A 26,266-nucleotide genomic window follows, 5' to 3' on the forward strand; every position below is an offset into this window, starting at 1 on the left:
CCCTAGAACTTGTATGGAGTTTTCTATGAAATTGCAAACTAGTTAGTTCTAAAATTCTCTTGAATGAAAGCAACATCATCTCTTTTTTCCTTCAGCCAAGGACATGATCAGACACTCAAAGCCATTTTGTTCCTTTTCTGACCTATAATTTGCTCTGCATTTTCAAAAGGCTTCATTTTTAAAACACAGAATATCATACTAAAACTAATCAAAACCTGAAAACTATTTAGGTAGCAAATGAGCTTTTCATTATTCTACTGATTTCAATGAAGTTACACTAGATGTAGTTTTATTCAAATTTTAACTCTGAAGTACTGTCCAGTTTTTCCAACTGCATAAAGCTATTCAATATTTAATATTTTACACATCTTTCTGCACCTCTGTACTTTCTAGAAAGCTTCCATAGCACTGCAGTCTTATCTTAATTTCCCAATACTCCGCTAATATTATCGTATTAGCTTCAATTAAACCAACTTCAATTTGAGAACAAAATAATGAAGCTCTACAACAATTCCTTCAGTATATTTTCCTTGGCTGCCATAGGTCTTTCAGCCACCGTATACATAGTGATCTGGATTCTCCATCTTCTCCTAAAAATTGCACTGTTACCCCTTTCCCAGGCAGCTTTCAAGTTCCGCCATCACTCCACAGTACCGTGGCTGCATCATCTTCTTATCTCCACCTGCTAAACTGTGATCCTCTCTCATTGCCACCTATGTCCTTTAAAACTTTGCCCCTCTTCTTCTAAAGGATTTGAAATAGATTTGAAGAATAGCGAACAAACAAATCCACATACATATAAGGAACCTCAGTATTATTGACTATTTATGAATGAATCGTGTGGGAAATAAAGGAAGTTCTTTAGGATGTAGCACATACATATCTGGCTAGGCTTTCAGGTCAGTCTCAGATGAAATGTTTACTTTTGCATTATGATTTAGGTTTCACCTAAAACAGTACTTACAGGTCAAATTGAAAAGCTCTTGAAGAAACCTTTACAGTGCAAGTTTTCAACAGAAATCAGTTTCTTTTACCGATCAAAGTTTTACTCAAAACTACTGCAGTAATAAAACTAGTAAACCCAAAATGAAAACTGCATCTCTCTAAGAATATACGACATTTCAAGAAACACTCATCTGGGTGAAAGGTTAGCTCTTGGAAATATTTGAACTAGTTTTACTGCCAAATTTTTATTTTTATATATATATATATACACACACACACACATATACACATATATATAAACTAAAAAAAAGAAGAAATAGTCTGCTCAGTTTGAAAATCCTAATGATAGGAAAACATGAAAGTATGAGGAGAAAAAACATGAAATAAATTTGTTAGATTAATATTATTTATAGAAAGAACACTGCATAATGAGACAACAGACAAGGAATTTCCCTTAAATGTTAAAATGACCTATGTATATAAATATATCCCAGTAAAACACAATAGTCAGAAACAAAGCCAAATTTGTGTTGATAAATCAGGGATTATAATCTCTATTTAAATTCAATACAGTTTTTTTTGTAGCTTATTTTTAAGTTACAGAATCATAATAATGCAGGACAATTAAGACATAGTAAAACTACAGAAATGTCAATTTATTCCTTAATACAAGAGGAATATGGTGAAGGTCCTGTGCAGAGTTTATTACAAACCTTTTCACCACAGACTCTGGCCGAGTGCATCCTGTTACTGCAGCCCTGTATACACCCCTGTACAGGCTTAGGTGTGCCTCTGCCAACCACTGGAGATACTGATTTTGATACAAATTTTCGGAGTTTTGTCATGTTGCCTTTATAAGGAACAGAATATGACTCTACTCTTTTTCCAAAATGACAGTAATCTCACTCATTACCACATTCATCCTTTCAGTAGATTATTTAAAAAAAAAAAAAAAGATAAAAGAGAGGGAGGGAGAGAGGGAGAGAAAAGGTGGTTTGCTGTAACTCCACTCCATTTAATTCAAAAAATTTATTATGAATTTTGCCCTTTGGCACAGACCTAAAGCTAACTATTGCTTCCCATCCTTCTAGAACAAACCATTATATCAGGAAGACTCCCATGATGCCCTGGGACTTGCAAACATAACTTGCTACTCCTTTAGGCTGTAGGATCATGAGAATGGTTTAGTAAAAGCTTCTGCAAAGCAAAATATATTCCTACAAGAAATACATCTCTGCCTTCCTTTGAAGCCACTCGCACATGAAAGTGTGGATGCACTCAAAACACGTATGCCATTTTCTCCCTGCTACTTCTGCTGCCCACAGCCAGGTTGTCTTCTGTGGCTCTGAGGGGGCTGGTAGCACTCTCCAGCTGTGCAACGGAGCTAGGGGTTCCCGGCGTCCCCCACAGCCCTGATCCCCRGAGTCCTGACTGCGAGGAAAGGGTGCTCTCCGGGGTATGTTGCCATTCTGGCCCTTCTCTCATTCCCGTTAGGGACCCTATCCCATTCACCATGGCTCCCCTCTTACCCATGTCCTTCCATTTGCCTTGGGAGGAGATCCAGATTTGCAGGACCACCAGCTTATTCAAGACATGTCCAGGCTGTATTTGGAGACCGGGACTCTGAGGGGTAATGCCACTGTTCCTGCCCCGGGCTGAATACTGTCTTACTCTCTCTTAGTTTCCAAACAGATTAAATCTAGTGCCATGTACTGTTGTGTGGAAAGTATTCATTTTGATTAAAACCAAATTTTTTACAAATATCTGTTTTTGGAAATTTTTGAAATTTTTACCTTAAAATGACAAAGAGTACAGGGTGGTTGTATGAGGGGAGACTAGGAGGATGGGGAGACTTATGAAGCTGGAAAATGATGGCTTTAAGACACCACTATCTTTACTGACAAAAGACAGAAGCATTAGGAATAAAAGAGCAGCTGAAAGATGATCACCACTGTACTCAGTGAAAGGTATTGATTATCAGCCTGATTACAGGAGACAGGAACAAAAAGTAGTTCAGACCTCAGTAAGAGGTTGCTACCACCGGTGTTGCACTGCAATTAACCTGAGAGAAATCCTAAAGAATATCCTGAAGTAGGACAGAAGAAGTTATTTAGGACAGAAGTAGTTCTGATTACGCTTAACTTATCTACTCAAGATTTTGTCAGCAAGAAAGCACTGCTATTTTCCAGTAGTTGGCAAAGAGGAGGAGCTATTCTATCATCATTCCTCAGTCGCAACTCTGAGCAGGGGCTACGAAGTGTGGTAGAAAGAAAGAGAAAAAGAATTCTTTAACGGATTGAATTGACAGGATTTTTGGTTGTTGTTGCTGTTAGAATACAGACAAACAATGAATTCTTAATGAAAAGGTATATAACAAAAGGATTACCAGACTTAGCATGACATTCAAAAAACCCCCCACAAAGCTTTCTTCTTTCTGTAAGCAGTAGTTCAATAGTTAGTTGCACTACTTTGAACAAAAATGAAGTCTTGACAATAGTAATATTATAAACTTTGGAACCGCTTATTATTTGCCTGTGTTCACTGGAATTCATACACAAGTTTTTTTTGTTTTGTTTTAACAAAATGTTAACAGTCAGCCTGCAGATGGCACTCTGCTATATGCCAAATGATCTGACATGATGGGTGACTGGATTATCTTCCTCTTGTCCAAATGCCACTGTACAATAAGGAAACTGCATATGAATCCAAATAAAACCAGACATTGACATTGTGATGCTGAAAGCAAACATGAATCAATTACCTACACGCTTCACAGTGAAGCATCTGTGAATATTCAGTTGTTCTACTTTAATAATGAACCAAGTGGATGTTAGAGAGGAAGATGTTCTGGGGGCAAAACCTCAGCTTGATCACAGGAAAGATCTAATTTGTCTTTTGGCACAGACTCGCACAGTTTCCACACATTACTGACTTTGGGCTTTGTCTGTGTTCACAAAGTCTGGCTGGCATTACAGCTTTCTTTTACTTGAACGTGATTTTGAACAACAGAGCTAGCTGTCAGGATGATGGCCACAGATGAAGGTGCAGAACTAATCAGAGTAAGAGCAGAGATTCCTTTGGGTCAGTGAGATTAAATCAGCTCAGTCAAGATTTTTTTGGTTCAGTAAGATTAAGCCAGCTCTGTGTTTAACACAAGAAAGTTTGATCTGCATTGATCACTAGGCTGTGGCCAGCAATCCTCTGAACTCCTCAAGCCTATTACGTTCAAACAGACTCTGCACAGAAATCCTGAAACAAAACAAAACAAAATGAAAAAAAACCCACCACCAACAAAACCCCCAAATCGAAATGGAACAAAAATCCAACAGCAAAACTCTCATTACTTCCTGCTCCCTAGCATTTGGAGATTTTGTTAAGATATTTTTAGCTCTGTGGGTAAAAAGTAGCATAGTGGTGCAGAGTATCATCACAGATGAATTATCTTATATACCTGTCATTTCTGGGGGGCTCCTTGCAATTTCAGATATTCCAGGAAAGAAATTGGTTCAGTGTCTCTTCCAAACATTGTCACTACTTGACATAGCACTTTGCAAAAACTGATGAAAACAGAGTCCATGCCATAGGAGAGAGATGATTAAAAAGAAAAGTAGCTTTGATCTGTTATTTCTATGTCATTCAAGAGTAACACCACTGTAAATACTATTTAGATTTTATGAAAGTGTATATGAAATCAGAATACAGACACAATACAACAAAGAAAAATGACTAAAGGGGAAAGACAAAAAAAAAAGCTTTTGAGATAGACTGATGTTAGCAGAAAGCAGAAGCACTGATTCTTAACAGGTTGGGAGAAAATATTCTGTTTAGTAGCATAGTACATTCCAAAATTCAGATGTTCTTAAACTTGAATAGCTATAATGAATTGTATCATTTGTATCATCTACACCAGCGCTTTGGTAGATAAGACTTCTTAAAAATAGCTGGACAGATATTAAATATGTTGTGAAAAGGGGAGGTAGTAAGAGCCATTTTATAAGTTACAAGCATCTATTGCGTATCTGCAGTTTAAACAAAGCATCATCATCGTAGCTGTTGTTGCAATGCACAGCATCTGAAGCTGCCTCTGAAACCCCACTTTACTTGTGGAGCACATGTTTTATGGAGACCACACTGACTACCAATGCATGCCAGCTATTTCTGCAAAGCAGTACGGGGGTAGGCTTGCATTAGAAGGTAGCATACTAAATCTTTCCTAGTGTAACTGAGATAGAAGCGTGTACTAACTAGCTGCCACTTTCTGAAACTCATTATGCTTTAGCAGCTAAGTTGGTAGCTGATTTGAAATCTTTAGCTGTTGCTTGTGAAATGCTGGTCTGCATTTCAGTCTTCTGCAGCTTGCTAGAGGCTCTATCTTCATCATTGCACCTGCCAACAAGTGCCCAGATTTGAACCTTAATTTCTACCAGTAGATGTAGTAAGCATCTTACGGTGTTTTTTTGTTTTCATTTTTATCTGCAAATCCACTTTTTCAGAAAACATATTTATTGATTTTTCTATTTCTATTAATCAAGTGAAATCTCTTTCCCACTCATTATTCCAAGAATTAAAGATCGAATCCATCAACCATTTTTTCTGACAAMATGAAATCCTTTAAAATAGTAGTTATCGTCCATATGCCTTTTCAGTAAACTATGCCCAGCTTAAAAATCAGAGATTATTTGTGTTCACCTTTTCATATTAAGCAGGTAATATGATCTCATATAACACAGCATTTAAAAAGATACATCCAAAAATGATCTTGTTGAAGTAATTCTTTCTAAAGAAGTGAACATAGTCTGGAAGTCATTTCCTTTTATATAAATTCCTATATGTATACAGACATATTTCCACAAGGAAATCTAAGAGTACCTATAGCTTATGCCATAAACACACGAGGACACARCAGTACAAGGGGACAATGTACTCCCCTCCCCCAAATTGCAACAATAATGACATTAATCTGGATTTAAAATATGCTGTATTTTTGCATATTTCTTTTAACCTTTAGTAAAATTCCCTCCTCATACACTCCTGGAAAGTGTTAGCTGGTCTAAGTTAGACACTGTTTTAACATTATTAAATGTATTCACCTACATATCCCATCTAATGCTCCAGCTCTTTTTAGGTTTGCAAAAGCAAGCAGACAGAATATCAAATCATTGAAGAGGATTCATGGAAAGAATGGGCTATATTACAAGGAAAAAGGAGAAAAAGTAGGGGAAAAAAAGGAATGTGGAATTATTTACAAGGTGAAAAGGGGAAAAGAAGTTAGTGTTTCAGGCACTCAACTTGAGAGATGATGCAGAAAAAAACATTTAACTAGACTGCTTTTACAAATAGGATTGAGCATACATAAAAAGTATACTGAAAAAAACCATATTCCTAGGAAGAGATGTATTTCGGGATGTTCATACCTCAAATTGCCACACCTATGTTGGTAACCCCACCATATCTATTCTCAAGTTTGCATGCATTCTGTAGTGTTTCAAAACTTTATCTGATGGAATGACGTATTATGAAACGTGTATGATAGAGGGTGGGATCTGATGATGTTAATAGCAACAGCAAATAGTGCTTACAAAGCGGTTCCAATATTTTCAAACCCCAAACATTAACTAAAGACTGCTTAAAGCCTTACGAGAGGCAGAAGAGGCTTTCCAAAGGCAAAACACAAACTAAAAGAGACAGCCCAATGGCCCAGCCAAATCAGCTGGGAAAGCTCAGGTTAGAATTTAGGAAACCCTAACTTTAACCTTCTGAAAATCTTTAAAAGGTACTGCCTCAAGAAATGAAAAAGTGACATCTCACCCATAAGAACAGGGCASGCAGTCCTGTAGCACACTGTTTTCTAACGACAGTTGAATAGTTTTGTCTTCTTATAAGGCAACACAGGGCAATAAAGTAAAGGCCAAGAAGTCCATAACACATTAGAGCTCAGTCTCTTGATTCTCATGTTTTATCCACTGCACAGTACTACTTTCTCTTAATTATATACATTTACTCTGATTCCTCATATAGTTGTTCATGACACACACATCTCAGGAAAAGGCAAGAAAAAAAAGAGGGTGTTTTCACTATATATTTAAAAAAGAAAAAACCTCAAATTAACATAAATACATTAGTAGATGGGTGAAAAATTCTTGTTCATGAAATTCTTCATACACAGGATGACATACCACCTAGCTACATTATTCTTTGAGAAATTAATAAACTAAGCTGATTCTGTCCTTCACCAACAAAGATGACTTTTCCCCAGAAAGAACTGAGCTCATGAAGAAGCAATGTCTGTGGACTCATCTCTGTGGAAACAACAAGCCTTAAATGGTTCTGAAGACAGTTTTTATAAAACAGGCTTCACTATAAACAGTGTAGTAATGATCACTTTCCTCCCTTTTCCTTTTAAGAAATAAAGATAGTGAATCTCTTCCCATAATAGGCAGAGCACATTTATGGAGAGAATGAGTATGAGAAACAACTCTTTTGGAACATTCTGCTGTAACTGCAAAGCTAAAACTCAAACACACCACTTCTTCTTAAAAAGGAATAGTGAAAGAAACTAGGGCTCACAGCAGTACAGCTATGCTTTCCCTAATGGGTTTCTAAAATTCACAAAGCTGTTAGCAGCTACAATTATTTCTAACAAACCCCCAAGCACTATGTAGCCTTTTTCACTCAGTGCTACGGGATTACATCTAATTCCCAGACAACAGCAAAGATTAACTTCAGAAATTAGCAAAACGAGCTCACCAGCTACAAGTATTAGGAAGTCAAAGTGAAGATAAGAAGCTCAAGGGTCTTGGTATCTAAAAAACTCAATGGAATAACTAAGAGATGAGCAAAGAGGCAGACTGAAATGAAGACGAAAGAATGGTGTACAACAGACTGTAAAGGACAATCTSTTTATGAACAGAAGAGCCCAGAAGCCCATTTGTATTTCATCAGAAATACTTAACTTGCAAATTAATAGTTTATCTGCTTCAATTCTATAGCAACATGACAACAATTATGGAAAAAGTGTCTCCAAAAGTTGTTGTTTTCCACTTACAGAACATGTAAATGTAGATCACAGTAGCAGATGAGGATATTGTTCCCACTACCCTTGTGCTTGAAAAATCACTAGAAAGTGAAAACAGTTTTCCTAAAACAATGATAGAAGAGCGGGTCAATCGTTAAGTTTCTCTAGGTTGGAGAAGATAGGTGAAAACTTGTGGGCTTGTTTTCTGAAAGAGCATAAAGAATTGAAAGTTGAGGTCTGAGCTAGTTTAGGAGCAGTTTACATTTATCACTGCAGGACAGCAGAAATCCCATTCCTCTGTTGGACTCCTTCTGAAAAACTCTTGTTAAGCAGGAATTATATCTGTAACTAGCATTCTAGTTCAGTTAACTTCTAGAGATGTGGAAATTTAGATACAGAGATCTTATTTGGATGTCTACTTAATAGAAATACCATATAGCAATATTTAACTTTGTTTTTATCTCAGTCTACCATAAATCTTATTTAGTACTGTATTACAATTGCTTTATCGTAACTAAAACAAACCAAACAAATTAAGTTTTCTGCTCCATCTGTTAATAAAGATACTCCTGAATTCTTGAAGCTGCTGTCTCATTTCCTCCAATGACAACAGGCATGAAACAGTAATTCATGTATTGCAATAATTCTGCTTTATGCTTTTCATATGCTGCCTGCAAGCATCACTTTCCTTCCTGAATAGTGAATAGGAATAAAACTGGAACACAACACCAACAGATCTTGTTCTGTTTTCTATATCCATGCTTTCAGCTCCTACACTCTGCTTATTTGTTACAGCTCCTATATCTCTGAGAAATGACAGACTCACAGATGCTCTGAACACAGCAGCCTTCTTCCCTTCAGGTTCTCCTTCCCGGGGCGAAGGAAAGGATGACAGAACCAGCATGCTCTTCCCTCTGCATTTCAGAGGCTGAGATCACTGGCCCATGGACAACTTCACACCGAGGAAGTCACAGGCAAGTGTTATTAGGAAATCGAAAGGCAACAGAGGATGAAAATATCTAATTTTATTAGCCTACATTCTGCATTTTATTAGTATACTCTATCACTGTCCTGCATATCTTCTCACAGCAAAGAAGCAAAGTTTCCTCTTATAGAATTCATAAATGATTCCATATCCTGCTTTGCCTATTTCTCTGTGGTGAACTAGTGGACAAGAACATGCTTCCACCTCCAGGTTGCCATTTGGAAGCAAGGGAAATGTCCCACACATACTGAACAGCGTGCGGGCATCAAGAACTCAAGAAATGCTAGCTTTCTGTATATCCTCAGAACTAAACATATCATCATCTGTTCAAAATCGAAGTTTCCAAGGAAACAAGAAGAAGTTATCAGAAATGTAAATTTAAAAGAGCAAAWCAAAACAAAAAAAATCTGGTGTTTATTTTGTTGCAAATTTACATATACATACACACTACTATTAAGCTGGAATTATGGTCCATGAGTTTACGATTTCATTCACATATTTACTATAATAGTTACTTGCATTGCCAAGAGCAAGCCTCTATCATGCTAATAACTGCCTATTCACAAAGCGGTTTGTATTCTAAAAAACTTATCTAAATAGACAACACAGAGAAAAATAAGCATCATCCTCATGTTGACTGAACTGAAAAAACAGAAAAAAATAAATTCTTAAAGTCACAGAGGAAATTTGTATCAGAGTTGGGAACTGAACACACTTCTCAGTATTTAGTTAATTCATGGCATTCAGTGAATGCAGCATGAATTGCATCCACTGTGGGCTCTCAGTTTGAAAATGGCTCCCCCAGAAGTTTATAGAGTACCTATAGTTTTATTGCTTACTATCTGTGATAAGAGCATGGTTCATTTTCAGCACCAATGTCTGGTTTTGTGCTCTCTTCAGAAAGCTAACTGGATATCTTGATTAATTTTGTTTTTCTGATGATCTTCCGTTAAGGTTTTGAAATAGACCCCTAGGTTTGAACATAATTCAAAACATATCGGGTTAAAAAACAAACAAAACCAAAACCAAATCTATCTCATTTCTGGATGGTCTTTACTTTCTGCTAGAGAGCTACAGTTCATCCCACTTTGAGCATGAAATTAGACTAGATGACTTGCTAAGGTCCCTTCCAACCTGAATTGCCTCATGGTCTTATGGGATTCCAGTTCTTCCAGAATGTTTTGATAAGTCTCTTATGATTTGATTTGCATGGAACATATTTTGTTATTACTGGCTTCCCTCAGACCAACAAAAGGGCAATGGCATTGTGACCTGTAAGATCTTTCCCAATCCTTAGTGTTAGCAAAGAATTTAATCTATTAAGGGGGATGTACATGCTATTTTGCTTGGATAAAAGTGCATGATTAAGAGAAAAAGACACGGAGGAATAGAGACTCAAAGTCTAAAGCTCACAATAAAAGAATGCAAATGCTTAGTCTGTGGAGACTGCTGTCTCCGTGTTGCTCTCAAAGCGCTTGACAATGAGAATTCTTTGACCACTGTGCCTGCAGCCAAAAAAACCCCACAACAAAACATTTTTATTAATATGAAGGCTTTTCTCAACTACAGCATTGTGCTGCAATCTCCCCCTAGACATAGAAAACCATCTATTTAAGTTATTATTAGCAACAAAACATATACTATTACAATTGTATATACTTTTACTATCTTGTCAAGAAATGCATAGCTAAAAGCAGAAAAAGGTAGAGTTCTCTGATGGCCAGTTAATTATGTGTCATTAATAAATCAAGAAACTGCTTCAATCCTGATTTGGTTTAAATTATGTTAACYGAGCAGTTTCTCCTTGAGAAGGAATCATGTTGTAAAGTCATGTAATCCTCAAGAGGCAAAAAGGTGAAAGACTTGAATTCTTGCACTATCTTCTTAGTTTTCTCTATCGCCTTTGATGCAACTTAAAAGTACTGGAGAACTAACCTATTCTAAATGGTTACTTACTCTGAAAGGTATAAAGAAAAAGTTCTCACCTAGAGAAGCATCTGTGATCAAGGCCACAAATGCTATCCTGCTTCCACGAAGTCTGTAGGGGAGTGCTACTGGCTTCAATACAACCAAGATCCCACCTCTTGAGCAACACAAAATATCTGTTTTTTTTTCATTTCTTCCTGCGGGTACCATACTGCAGTGATCTATACAGAAAGCTCTGGGGTGGAAGCAGCCAAACAAGCACTTGGAGCTGTGCTCCGAGATGAATAGGGTGTCAAAATATATTTAGCAAATAAGGCAATCCTCCAGAAGAWGAGAGACTGAGATGAAGGAAAGGTTAGTTCCTTAGCTTAGAAATCATAGACTGAAGCCAAAAAGGGACAGCTTAGAAGAGAAAATGCACTGGCTTCTCCCCTACTTACAAATAAATCACTGCTGTACTATGTGTACAACCCACTACTGGTGTTATTCAAACAATGCCGTGTGATTCTTTGTTAAGATGACGTTCATTTCTTGTTTCTTTCTCCCCCTTACAGCAAAAAGAACTCTCATAAGAAAACCACTTTCTGGACTGAGAAATTGGGTAGTAAAGAGTTTAAGACAATTTTTCTGTTCTATAAAAAAGGTGAAAATGTGAAGCAAGCAGTATTTGCAAAATACATCCTAAAAAATCCTGAAAAAACTTAAAAATGCAAAGATTTGGAATTGATTGTTCTATTTTTTTAGTTCTTAAAAATTTTTTTTATGAGGTTATTTTCTGTGTGTTGCTAAATTAGTCTTTTAAATCTGGAAGAAAGGGCAAACACCTGCAGTTACAATATGCATCTATTTTATCAGGATAAAAAGACATACTGAAAAGTACATTTAGTCCTGAAATGACAGTCTTACACATTTAAAGAGGGAGAATCTAACACTGTACTCCATGTAAACCATGATTTTTTTTTTCAAATGAACATTATCTCCAGCTCATGTGCCCAAGTATACTTGCCTTCTAAAAACCTGCCCAAAGATGCATCCACATGTTATTCTTTTGAAGTACATGCAAGCAGAATGCTTGTATCGTCAGGAGAATCTAATCATAATACTTCTAGCTATGAACATGATTCAGGATCCTATACGTTAAGGCCCAAGAAAGAAGAGATTACTTTCCTCTGTGCAGAGTCTCTTTGCTATGCTAAATTAAGCAAAATAATAATAACAGAGACAAACCATGCATTAGAAATAGTTCAAAAACAGCAGGGAGGAGGGAGAGGAATACAAGCATTACAGTATCTATTAACTAACAGAATGCTTATGGAAATAGGGATAAGATGCACATGCATGCCAAATGAACCCTTATCTACTCCACCATAAGCAAATATATCAAAATGAATTCATGAGGGCAAGTAGCTTAAAGTAAAGGATAACACTGTAAGTATCCAGCCATTAGTTTCCTCTGATATGTGTTTTAATTGCACCAATCAAAATGAATTCATTTTGCAATCACACAAATGTGTTATAGGCTTCCGCTTAGACTTCAGTCTTAGTTAAGTACTATCGAAAAGTTATTTAACACTGAATGTTATCACACACAATTAGAGCACCCATAAAATATTTTTAACTGCATATTAAAAGAGTTTCTAAAATGAATTCCTTTCTTATATACTGTTTTACTGATTCTTTAGACAATTTTCAGCAACAACTAATACTTTTGTTTTTATCAATTATAAGTAAACCTTGTCGAGAAGGCACATTCAGCATTACTAGAACTGTTCTCGTCTAGGAGAGCTACACAACAACACAAGAAACTTGCAGTGAATCTGCTTGTAGGTTTTAGCACATCATCTTTCTGACGCAACTACATTACTGAACATGCCAACCTCTACAATAGGTAAGGCAACAGATTACCYGCAAATGCTCCATGTATAAGCAACTGTTTCAGAGATATTATAGGAACAAATCCTTCAGCCCTCATTCAGCCAGTGCACCCAATGACTCTAACATATGATGACACACACCGACACGCAAGGATCCAGTCCAAAGCAATTTTTCAAAATCTCTATCAACCAAACTTTCAAAGTCATCCTGTGTACCAAAACCCTCCTGTTTTAAAGAGCATCAAATCTGAGAGAAGAATACACGGATCTGTGACACTACAGCATTCATTTCTGTAGTAAGCAAGCAGACAAAATTTCCTAAGAAAAAAATTTCTTCTGTATTTTCACATATTTACCCCTTTCTGAACTTTAATGAAGGAGAACAAGAAAATGCATTCACTGAGTGGTCTAACAGCAATACCTACCAAGTTGTTTAGATAATTCTGAAGTTCTTTAATGCTGTATTTGATTGATATCCCATTCTCATCCTACCTGGTGTGTTCAGCAGCCGGGACATCTTGCAAAAATAGGAGATAAGCTGCTCGCAGTACTCAGCACTACTGGTGATGGCAGAAATCTGGTCCATAGTTGCACTGTAGTTGAGCTGCAGTACAGATAATTTCTCCAGGCTGTTGCCTCCCACAGAAGTCTTCGTTTGCAGGTCATGATACACAGTTGTCCATACTTTATCCTCTGAAAGGAAGAGGGGAAAAAAAGACAAGACAGAAATAAGTAGAAGACACTGGAAACAAATTAAAATAAATTTTGACCTTTTTACAAAAGGTGTTCTGCAACATGATTTGTGAGTGAGGGGTGGGAAAGAAGGGCATGCGTGTATACAGTCATCATGGGGCAGCATTTACTAAAAACAGTTTCAACAACTTTCCACAAACTGCTGAAAAGATGAAACCCTAGCTGCCTTTGTGGTTTTGATAACCAAAATGCTGCTTGCTTTGTAAGGGACAATATCCATTGCTTCTGTAAGGAGACTTCCTTAAATGACCAATAGTAACAGTGACTTGTGGAACTAATAAGGATTAGCTTTGACCAGAAATCGATTAAAAGGACACAAGGCAGGTGCTATAAAGACTCAAGGACTCCCTGCAAGGAAAATTCACTGTGTGTGGTAAGTTGCTGTGGCCTGGAGGGCAACAGCACTTTGTGATACTGTAATATCAGAGATGCACCAAATTCTAATATGATTACATCATTTAATGTTTAATACTAAAACACACTGTTTTATTAATATACACTAGAGTAAAGGTTTTGTACACTTTTACTGACCCAAGCTCTGTCCCCTGGGTAAAGCAAAACCACTGTTCATTGAACCTTAGTATTTTACAATAGAAGTACTATATGACCCCATTGATGGCCAACTTGTGGTTATAGTATGGATCTTAAGGCAAGACATAATAGAAGTGGAAGACAATGGAAATTAAAAGCTTCAGTATAGGTGTGAAAAGGTGAAAAGGAGGGGGGAAAGATACCCTAGTTTTTGGCGATGAGAAATAAAGCAGGACAGGCTGAATCTCATCCCTTCCCACAGCTTAACACACATACAAAAGGAGCATAAATATTCACCATAGAACAGAGACTGTATTTGTTATATAACTTTAAACTACTAAATAGCACATCCCTAGAAAAAGCATTACTACGATCCCTTTGTTGGTAGTTACCAGAAGAGATTTACAGTGAGATACCATAATAATGAAACAACACACCCCTCTGGTCAAAGATTTGTAGAAGCTGGAATGCAGTTTAGAAAGGAAATAAAGAAAAGGAACATAGAAATTTTCCCATACTAGACCTTTCATTATCTTTTCTCAGATGGACATTTCACAGAACTGAAAAATGAAAACAATTATCTGAAAGACACAGGTTTTTAGAATCAAACTATGAAGATTCAGTCATCATCAATGACGCTGTCTTCCTGTATGAATACTATTCTGTGGCTTGGGTGTAAAGAATGTATTGTTTACCTCAAGCTGATCAGTTAATAGTGTAAAAACTATCACAGCTGACACTTGCTAGTCCATAGTGTCCATCTCAAAGAGCCAAGAACTGAAATAGGTCAATCCTACTCCACACTAGTACCAGGGACTGATAGTAAATAAAAACCCAGAACATTCTCTTCAGTTCTACAGAAAGTGTCCCTTAGCACATTACATTAAAGATTCCTAGAAGTGTATCAGTTTTTGTCAGTAATATTTATTGCGTATAGTCCTCTCACATTTTTAGGGGTATTTTTTAATTATTTAATTCTCTTTCTGCTGTTTTATACACTTTTACTACTGAAAGCCAAGCCAAAGAAACATGTCTTTTATTTGGAATAAGAAGCTCCGAACTTTAAGGCAAAACTTAAGAAATCTGTAAGTCTATTCCAGTGCCTTGAATTGGCTTGCACAAGATTTCAGTTTCCTGGATGAGCCACCGACACCTTGGCCCCAGACAGTTCACCTGTTTCTGCAGAGCAGCACTATTGACCACAGTTGTCCTTTCAGAGGCACGCAGAGGAAAACTTGTCATGCTGCTACCTTTGCCGTATCTATCACAAACACAGACCTCATTCTCCAGGGAGATCATCTGGCAGTTTCAAAGAATACTAAGTCACCTAACAGATGTGCCTTACAGTAGTGAGAACCTAAGAGGTAGTGCATAGCAGTATGCTTTCAATTCATGTATGCAAATCTCATCCCTGTTAGTCTCTGCCTAATCCCAAAACTTACAGCCAAATACTGCACTTCAATATTCTAACTACATGAAAATACTTTGATAAACTAGGGCATACTCAAAAGTGCTTCAGTACTTCTTCACCAAGTTCACAGAAATATTTTTACATAAAGAGTTCTGGGTGTGTCCCATAGTAAAGTTATCTTTCCATGCCATGATTATTCTTATCACCAGGACTCTGTACTCCTTAATTTTTTCCAGTCTTCATTTTCACCATATTGTGTCAGACTGTTTTTGATTACATGGAATCATGTGGACCCATGTGTTTGTAATTGATACAGTGCTAGTCTTGCTAATCAAACATTCAGAGATAAGGTAAGCAAAGCAGACGGATCCTCCACAGGGAGTGCACATCACTAGCCAAATGAGATGAAATTCAGCAGGTGGTGCAAGATGGTTATTTTAATATTCATAACTTTAGTCCAAAGCTCCATATGAAACAATACTATTCTTCCACTTTGAAAAAAAAGAAAAGAGGCAGTGGCAGGGGAAGAAAAGGAATCTTTATTTCTGTATTGCTTTAATCCCACTCCAAAGTACTGAGGAAAGATTTCAGCTGTCACCTACCAAGTTATATACAGAATATAACACAGTTTTCTTGAAAGCCTGGGATGGAATTTTATTGCAGCTTTATTTTTGAGGAAGGGATTGAACTAGGTTATATATTCACTGACAGGAACGTCTCATTTTCGGCAGAAAGCACCATACATGTAAGAGCTCTAACTGTCCTAATATGCGACTTACTAACACAGTAGGTACACTGCCTCAGTTTAGCTTTCTCAGACTGGAGAGGCTCCTAGACTAGTCAGGAGAAGGCCACAGCAATGCCATTAGCAACAGAAGCTGCACAGGGCATTACGTCCCCAAATGGAGCTCCTTTCCCATACGGGCTTCCAGACAACACTGCACTGACACTTCCCCGTGGGGGAGGGAGAGGCTCAGGCTCTACTATGGCCCACTGGATGAAAGAAGATAGAGATGTACTCTTGGATGCACACAAGTTTCCTTTATGTAGAAAGGGCAAAACATCTCATGTGAGCAAGAGAAACGTGTAGAAAAATTAGCACCACAGACAGAACATGGCATGCGCATGTACATATACACAAAGACCTGACCAATTTTTGAAAAAAAAACCCCACATTATTAAAATTTCTGGCAGTACTCCACTGTAGAAGGCTGAACTCACCTTACCTGAATTTTCTACAGAGTTTCAGCTGGGTTAATTAATTTATTCCCCTGCTCTCTGAACAAAAATTTGTGTGTGGATTGGTCAAAGTGCTGCTCTTGGCCCATGGAGGATAGAGCCAATTCAGGCAAATGCATCCTCTGAACCACCTGAGCATCTTTGTGTTGCAGTAAAAGTAAAGCACTACTAAAATACAAGTTTGTTGCACCTTTTTATAAATTGTTATTGATTTTATGCTTATATTTATACAAACATGCATAGAAAAGCCAATCAATCTCTTCCTGCTGTCCAGAAAGTGATGGGAGGTCGATTAGGGTATACCTAAGTGATGTAAGTCAACGTTTGTTTCTTCCAAAACTCAGTACAATGGCTTATTTAGGACCACAATAAAACAGTTTATGAAGCTAATTAAGTTGCTAGCCCAAAAGAAAACAAACAAAAACCCCAAACCAAAAAAACCCCCAAAAAACTCACACAGCTTTTTTCTGACAAATGATTTGTTGATAACATAAGTGTTGTGTAACATGGGACAGTGACCTCAAGCACAGGGTGGGGAAAAATTACATGTGGGTTTGTCAGGGAGAACAATATATTTAACAGAATAACCTCTGATCCCATTCTCTATTTTCTAAAGCATTATTGGCGATCTAGAGTACAAATATTTGAAAGGCAACACTGGGCAACCATTCCTGTTTAAAAGAGAAGGCTAGCTCCAATTTCATCTTCAACTAATTGTTTCAGAGACTGGTTCAAATGACCAAAGGACCCTAGACTTTCATAAGGAGAAAAAACCCACCGGATTACAGATGCACAGGACACACTCACTGGCAAGCCTGAAGGCAGACAGTGAGCTGTATCAGATGTACTGTGCACGCAGCATGGAAGCAGGCAACACATGCATGCCGACAATTTCTGATCATCCAGCAAGGTGGCTTGGTGGAAAAGCAGAAGCTGGAAGATCTGTACCGGCAGCAGCAGGTCAGAGACAGAGCAAGTGCTGAGGCTGAGTCTTGGCTGGGGCACAGGAAAGGCACTCTTTGTGTGGTTGGGGGGATTTTATCTTCTTCACACATTTTTCTGATTTAGCTAGAAAGCCGTGGCCCTAGAAAGCGAAGTCCTTGAGGCAAGAACTGAACAGATTCTGGAATGACAGAGTCTCTCCTCAGCTGCTGAAGCATCTACCACAGACACAAGCAAAAATCCTTCCTCCTCTGTTACCACTAGCCAACTCCTGCATCCAGTGCAGTCACACTCTTGGTGCTGGCCCCAGAGGTTTGGGAAGGAAACTGCATGGCAGGAATACCAAACTTCTGTATTTTATATAAAAAGGTAGGCATTCTCTCTATGTATGGTGATTCCCAACTACTTTTTTCCCTTCTAGTCTGGACTATTTGTTTGTTTCATCCCTTAATGTAATAATACTTTCCAAGGAAATTGGCTAGATATTTATAGTTTGAAAATAATGCCAACTTTCTCTTTTATGGTTCCAGTTTCTCAGAAACTGCTTACTTAYTCAAGAATGGTGCCAGCTAGAGTCAATCAGTAATCGGCTCGAGAACTGCTGCCAGTTTCCATTACCAAAATGATAATGGAAATAACTTGTACTACCTGAAACTCCTACACCATTGCCATTTACTCCCATGTAATTGAAAACAGAACATGGCAGCTATAGTTAATATATGCAAATCTGAAAGAAAAGCTACCCTGTGTTTTCTGTCAATAGTACACAGAAATCTCATTTGAGGTTGATGGAAGTGAAAAATCTATCCCTGTTAACTGTAATTTGATATATATTCCTGTCAATTACAGTTACAACAATACTGGTATGAGTATTCCTCTGGTATGCCGGCAATTATTTTAAGAAAGCATAACATATGGCGATTTCTAACCACAAGTGTTCAGAGACATTTTGTTGGACAGTATAATAAGAAGTTGCAGAGCCAAATGTGACTTCCATATATCTGAAAGCCCCTTGAAAGGGCAGAGATCACTTAAGAAAACAATTATAATGATGTTAAGTAGCATCATTTATAAAATATTCTATGAGCTTATGACCTTTGTTATTCAAATTTAAAAACTATCTTAAATGAATTAATATTGAGCATAGTTATTAATATTTTAAGGATAATTATAGTATTCCCATACTCAAATATTACAAACAGAAAATTAAAAGCTAACATTTATAAGAAATCCAAGCATATTTTAAACTATAAAAATCCAGTAACATTACAATGAAGGGTCTAAAAACAATTTAAAGCAAGAGAGAGTAAGGTTTTTTTGGTGTACGTCATGTGATTGCATGAGAGAGTTACTGTTTCCTGGGGGTCCTGACAATGTAGTTCTGCACCTTAGCCCATTTTGTACTGTTTTTTTTTTTTTTTTTTTTTTTTTTTTTTTCTTTTTTTGAGATCGGTTAAAAAAAAGCTAAGCAGTGCAGTCAGTCAATATAATTGTTGGGCCTGGCCTTAATTTTGTAACTCATATATAGCCACAGAGCTTTCAAAAAAGACATAGCAGTTGAGCAAAAACCACGTAGGAGAAGCCTTCATGTTTATGTACAGTTCATATTTACACACGATATTACTTGTATCATTATAGCTCATAAAACCCAGGAGACTTATGAGTTGTCAGGCAGTTTAAAGAGCTGGGGTGGAGAGTGACCAAGTTCCTTTTGATCTCACAAAAATCAAAATCTCACAAAAAAAAATCAAAACACCAAGAATTACCTGATCTGCTGACCTGACTGAAGAATACATTACGCAGCCATAATGAGGTAAAGCACTGTTACTAACTGGGTTAACTATATTCCATCCCCTCCCTGCCAAGTTAATCCTAYGGACAGATTTCAGTTAATTTCAGATGTATATAAATTTTGAGCAGGCTGCATCATTCCATTATTAAAATAATTTAGGTCAAAAAGACTGATGTTTCACTTAAAGAACACCCCCCCCCCAGCTTTTAGCTCCATTGTAAGAAAACAATTTACTTGTGAAGTCTCAGGAAGGGAATTCTGTATTTAAAGTGGGTGCTATACATTTGGGATGGACCCATGATACTTTCCTTAGATAACAAGGGCGTTTTAAGTGGAAAACAGAACTCAATATAGACTTGCAACAGACTGCTTTTATAGTAAGATAAACAAGAAAAGGAACATGAGCATGGAAAACAGCACCTGTCCCACTCTATGCCCTCTCTCCCCCCTAACTGTCCATATTTGTAGTCAAAATGACTTTTGCCTTCTGCAGAAGAGACTGGATACTTCCCAAAGACATTGGCACATAAGAGTTCCTGACTGCATTCACTATGCTGATCCTAGCTTTCCTGCTGAAGGACAGAGTGCCAACACAAGCCAACTGTAAACACCTCAGAAAAATAATGCTCCTCCAGGTGCCCACTTCTTCATTCAAACATGTTTTTTCTTAGTTCTCTTTTAACGTCCAATAGAGTGTCCCATTCATAAAGGAAAGAGCTATGAAAAAGTGCTTTTTCCCTTATTTTGTTTTTATCAGTGAAGGAAGAGAAGGAGCGAGGAAGAATGAGGGAGGAGTCTTATTTTCCTTGAACAGAATACAGAAAGCACGTAACCGTAGGTTTAATGATATCTCATCATTGAATTTGTTATGTAGATCAGGAAATTTATTAATAGACTTCATAACAGTTTTCAACATGAAAAATCTCATTAGGTCAAAACTGTTAAGACTTTTGACACAGTCATAGAGAAAACAGGCTCCCTATAATTTAGTACATTGCTCTATGTTGAAGCACTTCCTCCCCCATGGATGGATATCATAGTGAAATTCGGTTAAGATTAACTTTAAACTGTCAAAAAAAAAAAAACCCAAACCCCACCCACCAAACCCCCAAACACCGACTACCCATTTCCTCAAAAGGAAGCTAAAGTAACACTACCTTGCTGAGAACACTGCTCAATTACAGTGATCTATTGACAATCCTGCCCACTCAGACTCACTAACAAAAAGCGAAAGGGATTTTAAAACTTCTCYGATCACAAGCTATTTAAATGATGCAATCAAATATTAAGTAATTTTTCCCACTTCATACTTAACATGTTTGTGTTATGACAGTGATAGTATTTATCACTGTTCTGGAATTTTTCCAAACAGTCAATTTCTCCTATTACTGAACTTTCCTCATTCATTTGTTTGGCGCTCACTCAAACAAGAAAACTTGCTTCTGACAATATGTAAGCCTTGTTAATGATAATTAACTGGAAATAACTTCAGAAAATAAGCTTTGGAAAACATAATGAATATATCCTATAGGTATTCTTTTATTTTTAATTTAATCTTCAGAATTACAGCTATTGGGCTTTACTTTTTTTGGCATTAATGGTCTTATCTTCTTATTAAGATATTGTTTTATTAAAATTTGTCTCAAGAAATCAGAAAACTAGTTTCCTTTCTCAGAAACCATTTCTCTCTAGAGTTATAGAACACTGGCTTTTTCAATGGACACATTTTCAAGATCCAGAATTTGGCTGACAGTCTTGATAAATACCATCCAGTACGATGACATTCATCATACTCAACCACACCTCAGATCTCAGAGCCTCAGCGAAGATGGTTTTGAGAAAACCCAAGATTATAAAATATTTCATATTCCTTTGAAAACTGTCAGTACTCACACATTCAAAAGTAAAGATTACAAATCCATACTTTGGATTCTTGGTGCTTTCTTACCATCAGTCATAGGTGAAATTTTAACCCTCAAGCTGACTGTGTTTCTTCCAGCTGGCTATCTTTGCTTCTTGATCACTAGCACAACAGTGGCTAACTGTCCTTTACCCAAAACGTTGCTGGTTGCCAAGAGTTTTATCCAAGCCTCTTCCTGTTTGGCACACGTCCGTTTGCAGGAAGACTAGTGAGGATATGTGGTTTGCACTGATGACCATTACTGCGCTGCTGATAATTCCCATCTGTATCTTGTTTAAACCAGCAGTGCATATTCAGTATTCGGGTAAGATGGAAGGATGGGATTGTCAACTGGAAGCTCAGTGAATATAAATATAAGGCAATACCTACAACAGACAGGGGAGGCCACTTCAAGATGCAATGAAAATTATATCCATCTTCATCTGCCGCAGGGTGCTTTCCATTTGTTGTTAAGAATTGATGCCTGCAAGCCCTATTAGATTTCTAACTACTATTAGACAACTTTTAGGAATCCCTTTCCAGCCCACATGTCACCCTGGGGATATCTGCCTCTTTACTAGACATAGTGATTTTTACACCATCATCAGTGCGTTTGTCACTTCAAATTAGATTACTGCAATGTGCTTTACAATATGCTACACTACAAATCACTCAGGAAACTATACAAGACAGCCCACTTAAAAATGCACTGCCTTCTAGGGAGGATAAAATTACAGTGGTAATCATCTGTTCTGAGGACAGAGCAATATGAGATCTCTGATTTTATTTTCCAGTAAGAATATATTTGGTATTCCAATTTCTGTTGAATTGTGTGGGATGATACCGCAACAGCCATTAGCAATGTCATTAAAATATTTTTTTTTAAACCCAGCAATGTAGTATACAATTGATGTGGAAAAAAATTAAGAGCATACACTGCTCTCTTCTCCCTGCCTCCTAAATTTTTTCCCTGTCTGTCTCTGTGTATATATATATGTCATAATATATGTTTAAAACTATATATAGCAGTTTGAAACTAATTCAACTACAAAGGAGCTACAGTTGGTTTATAAAAATGAAAAATGTAGATTCCAGTGAAGTTAATGAGTGTTTTGGCAATCTTGCCAGAGATGTGCAAATGTCAATTCCACAGTAAAGTTACTGTGACAATATGAATTATATTGCTCTAATTTTACTAATGTAGCAAATGGGTTTTACGTTCAGAAAACTCCAATATCCAGAAGCAAAGAGAGTAAATAGAGTGTTCTCATGGACCAAATTCTACAGGAATCAGTGAGTTTCTTAATATATTTAGATGGGAACGGAACCAATTTCAAAACATATTTCAACTATTCCTGCAGTTTTCTCCTTCTATTGTTCCTTTCATCATTTCTTCATCAAAATAATAATTAAGCTTCAAGTTTAATTACCAACTACCTATTGGATATTTTCCTTTTAACTTCTTATACCCAAGAGAAAGAAACTGTACACTTCCCCTTGTAGTTATGTAGAGTCTTTCATAATAGTTCAGCAAGAGAAAAAGCCCTACTAATTTTGCGAACTTACTGTAATGTCGGATGATATTAAGGTTATAATCTTTTAAATTAATATGTAGTAAATAAATTGGATGCTTAACAAGATACAGTGGAAAGAAATGACCAAAAGCTTTAAGGGAAGTTACTGAAATGGTAGACAAGGGATATCTTATTTGGATCTCTAAAGATGATTTCAAACCATTTGACACAGTTGAATATATAAAGCTGATGTCAAGAGTATCTCAAGGAAATAGAATAAAGATCACTCATGCCTTTGGGGGGGACTGGAATAACATGAAACATTGGGCTACTGAAAAACAGTGCCTGTAAGGAAAAGGCTTAAATCATCTTTGGGACATAATGTAGAAGATGACCTTATATGGATGAAATAGAAACAAGAATTCAAAAGTGATCATATGTTGAAAGGAACAATAAATGAGACATAGTACAGTCATACGAAGGAGGACTTCAATCATTTATGTGCCTAGCCCAACAGATGGCAATTGCAGTTCAGCTTAGATTAAGGAACATTAAAGTCAAGAACAAAGGACATAAGAATTAACAGTGTGGTTGTTTTCAGCACAGTGAATAGAATATAGGCAAGGGCAGGTTTTTTTTTATATATATATATATATATTTTTTTTTTTAAGTTCAATTACTGGAGAATTGACAGCTGCTTCTACCTTCTGGGGAGTGGTCTCAGAAATAACCTGGTAAAAAATTGAAAAAAATGAAATGCATCTCCCTTAAAGCATCTTTTGGTTCATTTTAGCATCTCACTGGAGCATATGCACTTAAAAGAAATCAGTTGCTCCTTTTTCCCTTTACAAAACAACATCATAGAATTCTTTAGTAATGATCCTAAACAGGGCTTCCTAAAATTACCAAAAATATTACTGCAGTTCAAAAAGATTATATATAAGGATATCTTGAGAAAAGGGGGTCTAGGTACTTTTGCTACATTAGCGTGAACTTTAAGAATCCATATCCTGGACTTTGTTGACCAGCAACCTGAGAACTTGGGTCAGTTTTCATTTCTACACAGTTGAAGAGGCAAAAATCAAGACTCCTGGGGCTCTAAACTGCTTCCTCTAAATACTCTTCATCTTTCTCTCTCCTATCAACTTTTGAGTGCTTGGATCCTCGACATATCCTTCACAGATGCAACTTAATCCTCAAGAAGTGTCCTCCACTATCCCCTCTCATATCCAGCCATCTCCTCTCACTCTCATYGGACTCCTCTCATTTCCTCAGGAAAAGGAATATAATGCACTGAAAGTGGCCTAATTGCTGCGGCAAAAAAATGAATGTTAAGCAGCTTCCTGAAATGATTACAGTGAGAAATTCAAAAAGATATTCTCATGAAATACTGSGTTCCATTCACAGGAACGCAGCCTCCTCTTAATATTGGCTTTTTTGGCTATTTGCAACTGAACACTGGGAAAAAAAAATCTGTGAAAAATTGCATTGTTAACCAATACACTTCCTTCTTTTGTTTACAAAAGGTGTTTCAAAAATGGAAAAATTACAGTCCAGAGATTTAATGCACATTCTTGACAGTATGCGATTAATTTCCTCATTATTCTGCAACACATATAAGCCTGATTTAAACTTAAGTAAAGAATCCCATTTGAAGAGAAATGAGAAACTTAGCTGCTTAAAGTTAAGGATGTGTTTTCTTGAATCAGTGCCCAAATGAATAACAAACACTGCTGTGATACGTATTAGTGTAACATCGTGTTTCTTGGTTTTTGACATTTCAGCACTTGGGCATTAGAAAAATTCAAAACACACTGCCATTAGTTGCCACAGGATAGAGAGCAGAATAACATTGAGCTCTGCCGTGACTGACAGAAGAATTTTAATGACTATACCACAGAACCTCATATAAGTCTCTATTCCTAATCTCTCAAATGAAACATGTCTTAAAACTCCACAGTAAGTCGTAGCACTTTATGATTTCATTTATCATAAAGCAGCCATGCATTGTTTAAAAAGACATTCTATACAAAGCTTTTTAGCACACCTGTGGTTTGAAATGTGGCATGTAAGGGCACTAGGAGAAAAGGAAAAGCTCATTAGTCTTCTAATGAAAGTCAGCAACTTTAAGGAAAGTCTGCTGAAAAATCTTTCCTTTGAATGCTGTGATCTAGTTCTCTCAATCTAAACCTAAGACTGAAGAAAGAAACCATAATTTACTATACTAAATTAAAGCTAAAGGTATGGCTTGGTCCCAAGAAAAGACAATATCACACRGATACCTATTAAAAAAGAATAGTGAAGGTCACAAGTTGAATTATTTTAATGAAAAAATTAAAAATGCTTTAGAGTACTGTAGGATGAGGAATAAAGATTATGCTAGAACAGCAAGAAACTTTCAAGGCTCAGAAGCAGGAAATTCTTGAATATGAAATTTTTAATTCCTTCATGACCCAAGGGCACGGCTTTATCTCTCCCTCTCATCCCAACATACCAGTCATCCCTACACTCGCTGACTCAGTGCAGGGGAGACTACTTCTTCCACCTGAAGGGATGGGCTACATAGTTCTGTTAAGGAGATACAGAACAGTATCTTCAGAGACTCCAACTATCTTTGCAGTACACGATCCATGAAAACAGTACTCTAAATTGCATACATCCCAATGCCAGTGCTGTATAGAAACAACACTTTTAAGAAACTCATGTTGTACTGGCTACCTTATTGGCTTCCTGCTAGCAGATGTGCAACATCTTTGTTTTCAAAAAAATTTTTTTTTTTTTTTTAAAGCTTCGGCAGTGATCGGATTCATGAAAAAGAAAAGCAGAAGAATATGTATTTCCAYAAACCAGTTTCTCCTGCATACTCTAACTTCCCTCTACCATATCAGACCACGCACAGAAACCTCAAATTCTGTAGAGAAGATGATGGTGTACTGGAAGATGAGAACATTTTGCCTAGGTTACAAAAAAACAAAACAAAAAAMCCCCCACACTTATCTGACAAGACTTCTTTAAAGAATGAAATAAAGCCACGTTCTTGCAGCAATTTCAACTCCCTCTACTCTTTTTCCTCCATTTCTGTATCCCCACTTTTAAAACTAATTTTTCTGAGGTGCTGAAAACTTTGTAGCTTAGGTCCAACAGAATTGAACAGCCGTTTTAATTATACGCCTGCTGGGGAAAAGATGCACCACACTGACTCTGCTCAGACTGAGGCTCCAAGCACACGCAGGAGCCATGACCACAGCTAGCTTCTTTCAGGAACAATGAGAAATTTTATTTGCAAGGGAACATCTATGTTCACGTCTAACAGCCTGACATTTTGGGACTATAGACAATACTACACTGGATCAGGCAAGATTCTGCATACAGTAAACTGTTAGTTAAAAAAAACAAAACAAAAAAACCCACACAATAGCAGCTTACCCATAGATTCCAA

General features: G+C 37.0%; 1 protein-coding gene across 1 annotated transcript in view; it reads right to left on the reverse strand.

The window, feature by feature from the left end:
• The window catches only part of CNTNAP2 (contactin associated protein like 2), a gene marked incomplete at its 5' end in the record, with an annotated part of 659,794 nt that overhangs the window by 335,709 nt on the left and 297,819 nt on the right, over positions 1-26,266 (reverse strand). Inside the window, one exon of the mRNA XM_026074688.1 lies at positions 13,238-13,438. Coding sequence (XP_025930473.1) covers positions 13,238-13,438 — 201 coding nt within the window. The remainder of the gene's footprint in view (positions 1-13,237; positions 13,439-26,266) is intronic.

Source organism: Apteryx rowi, unplaced genomic scaffold (assembly GCF_003343035.1).
Source record: "Apteryx rowi isolate R43461 unplaced genomic scaffold, aptRow1 scaffold_395, whole genome shotgun sequence".
NCBI lineage: Eukaryota > Metazoa > Chordata > Aves > Apterygiformes > Apterygidae > Apteryx > Apteryx rowi.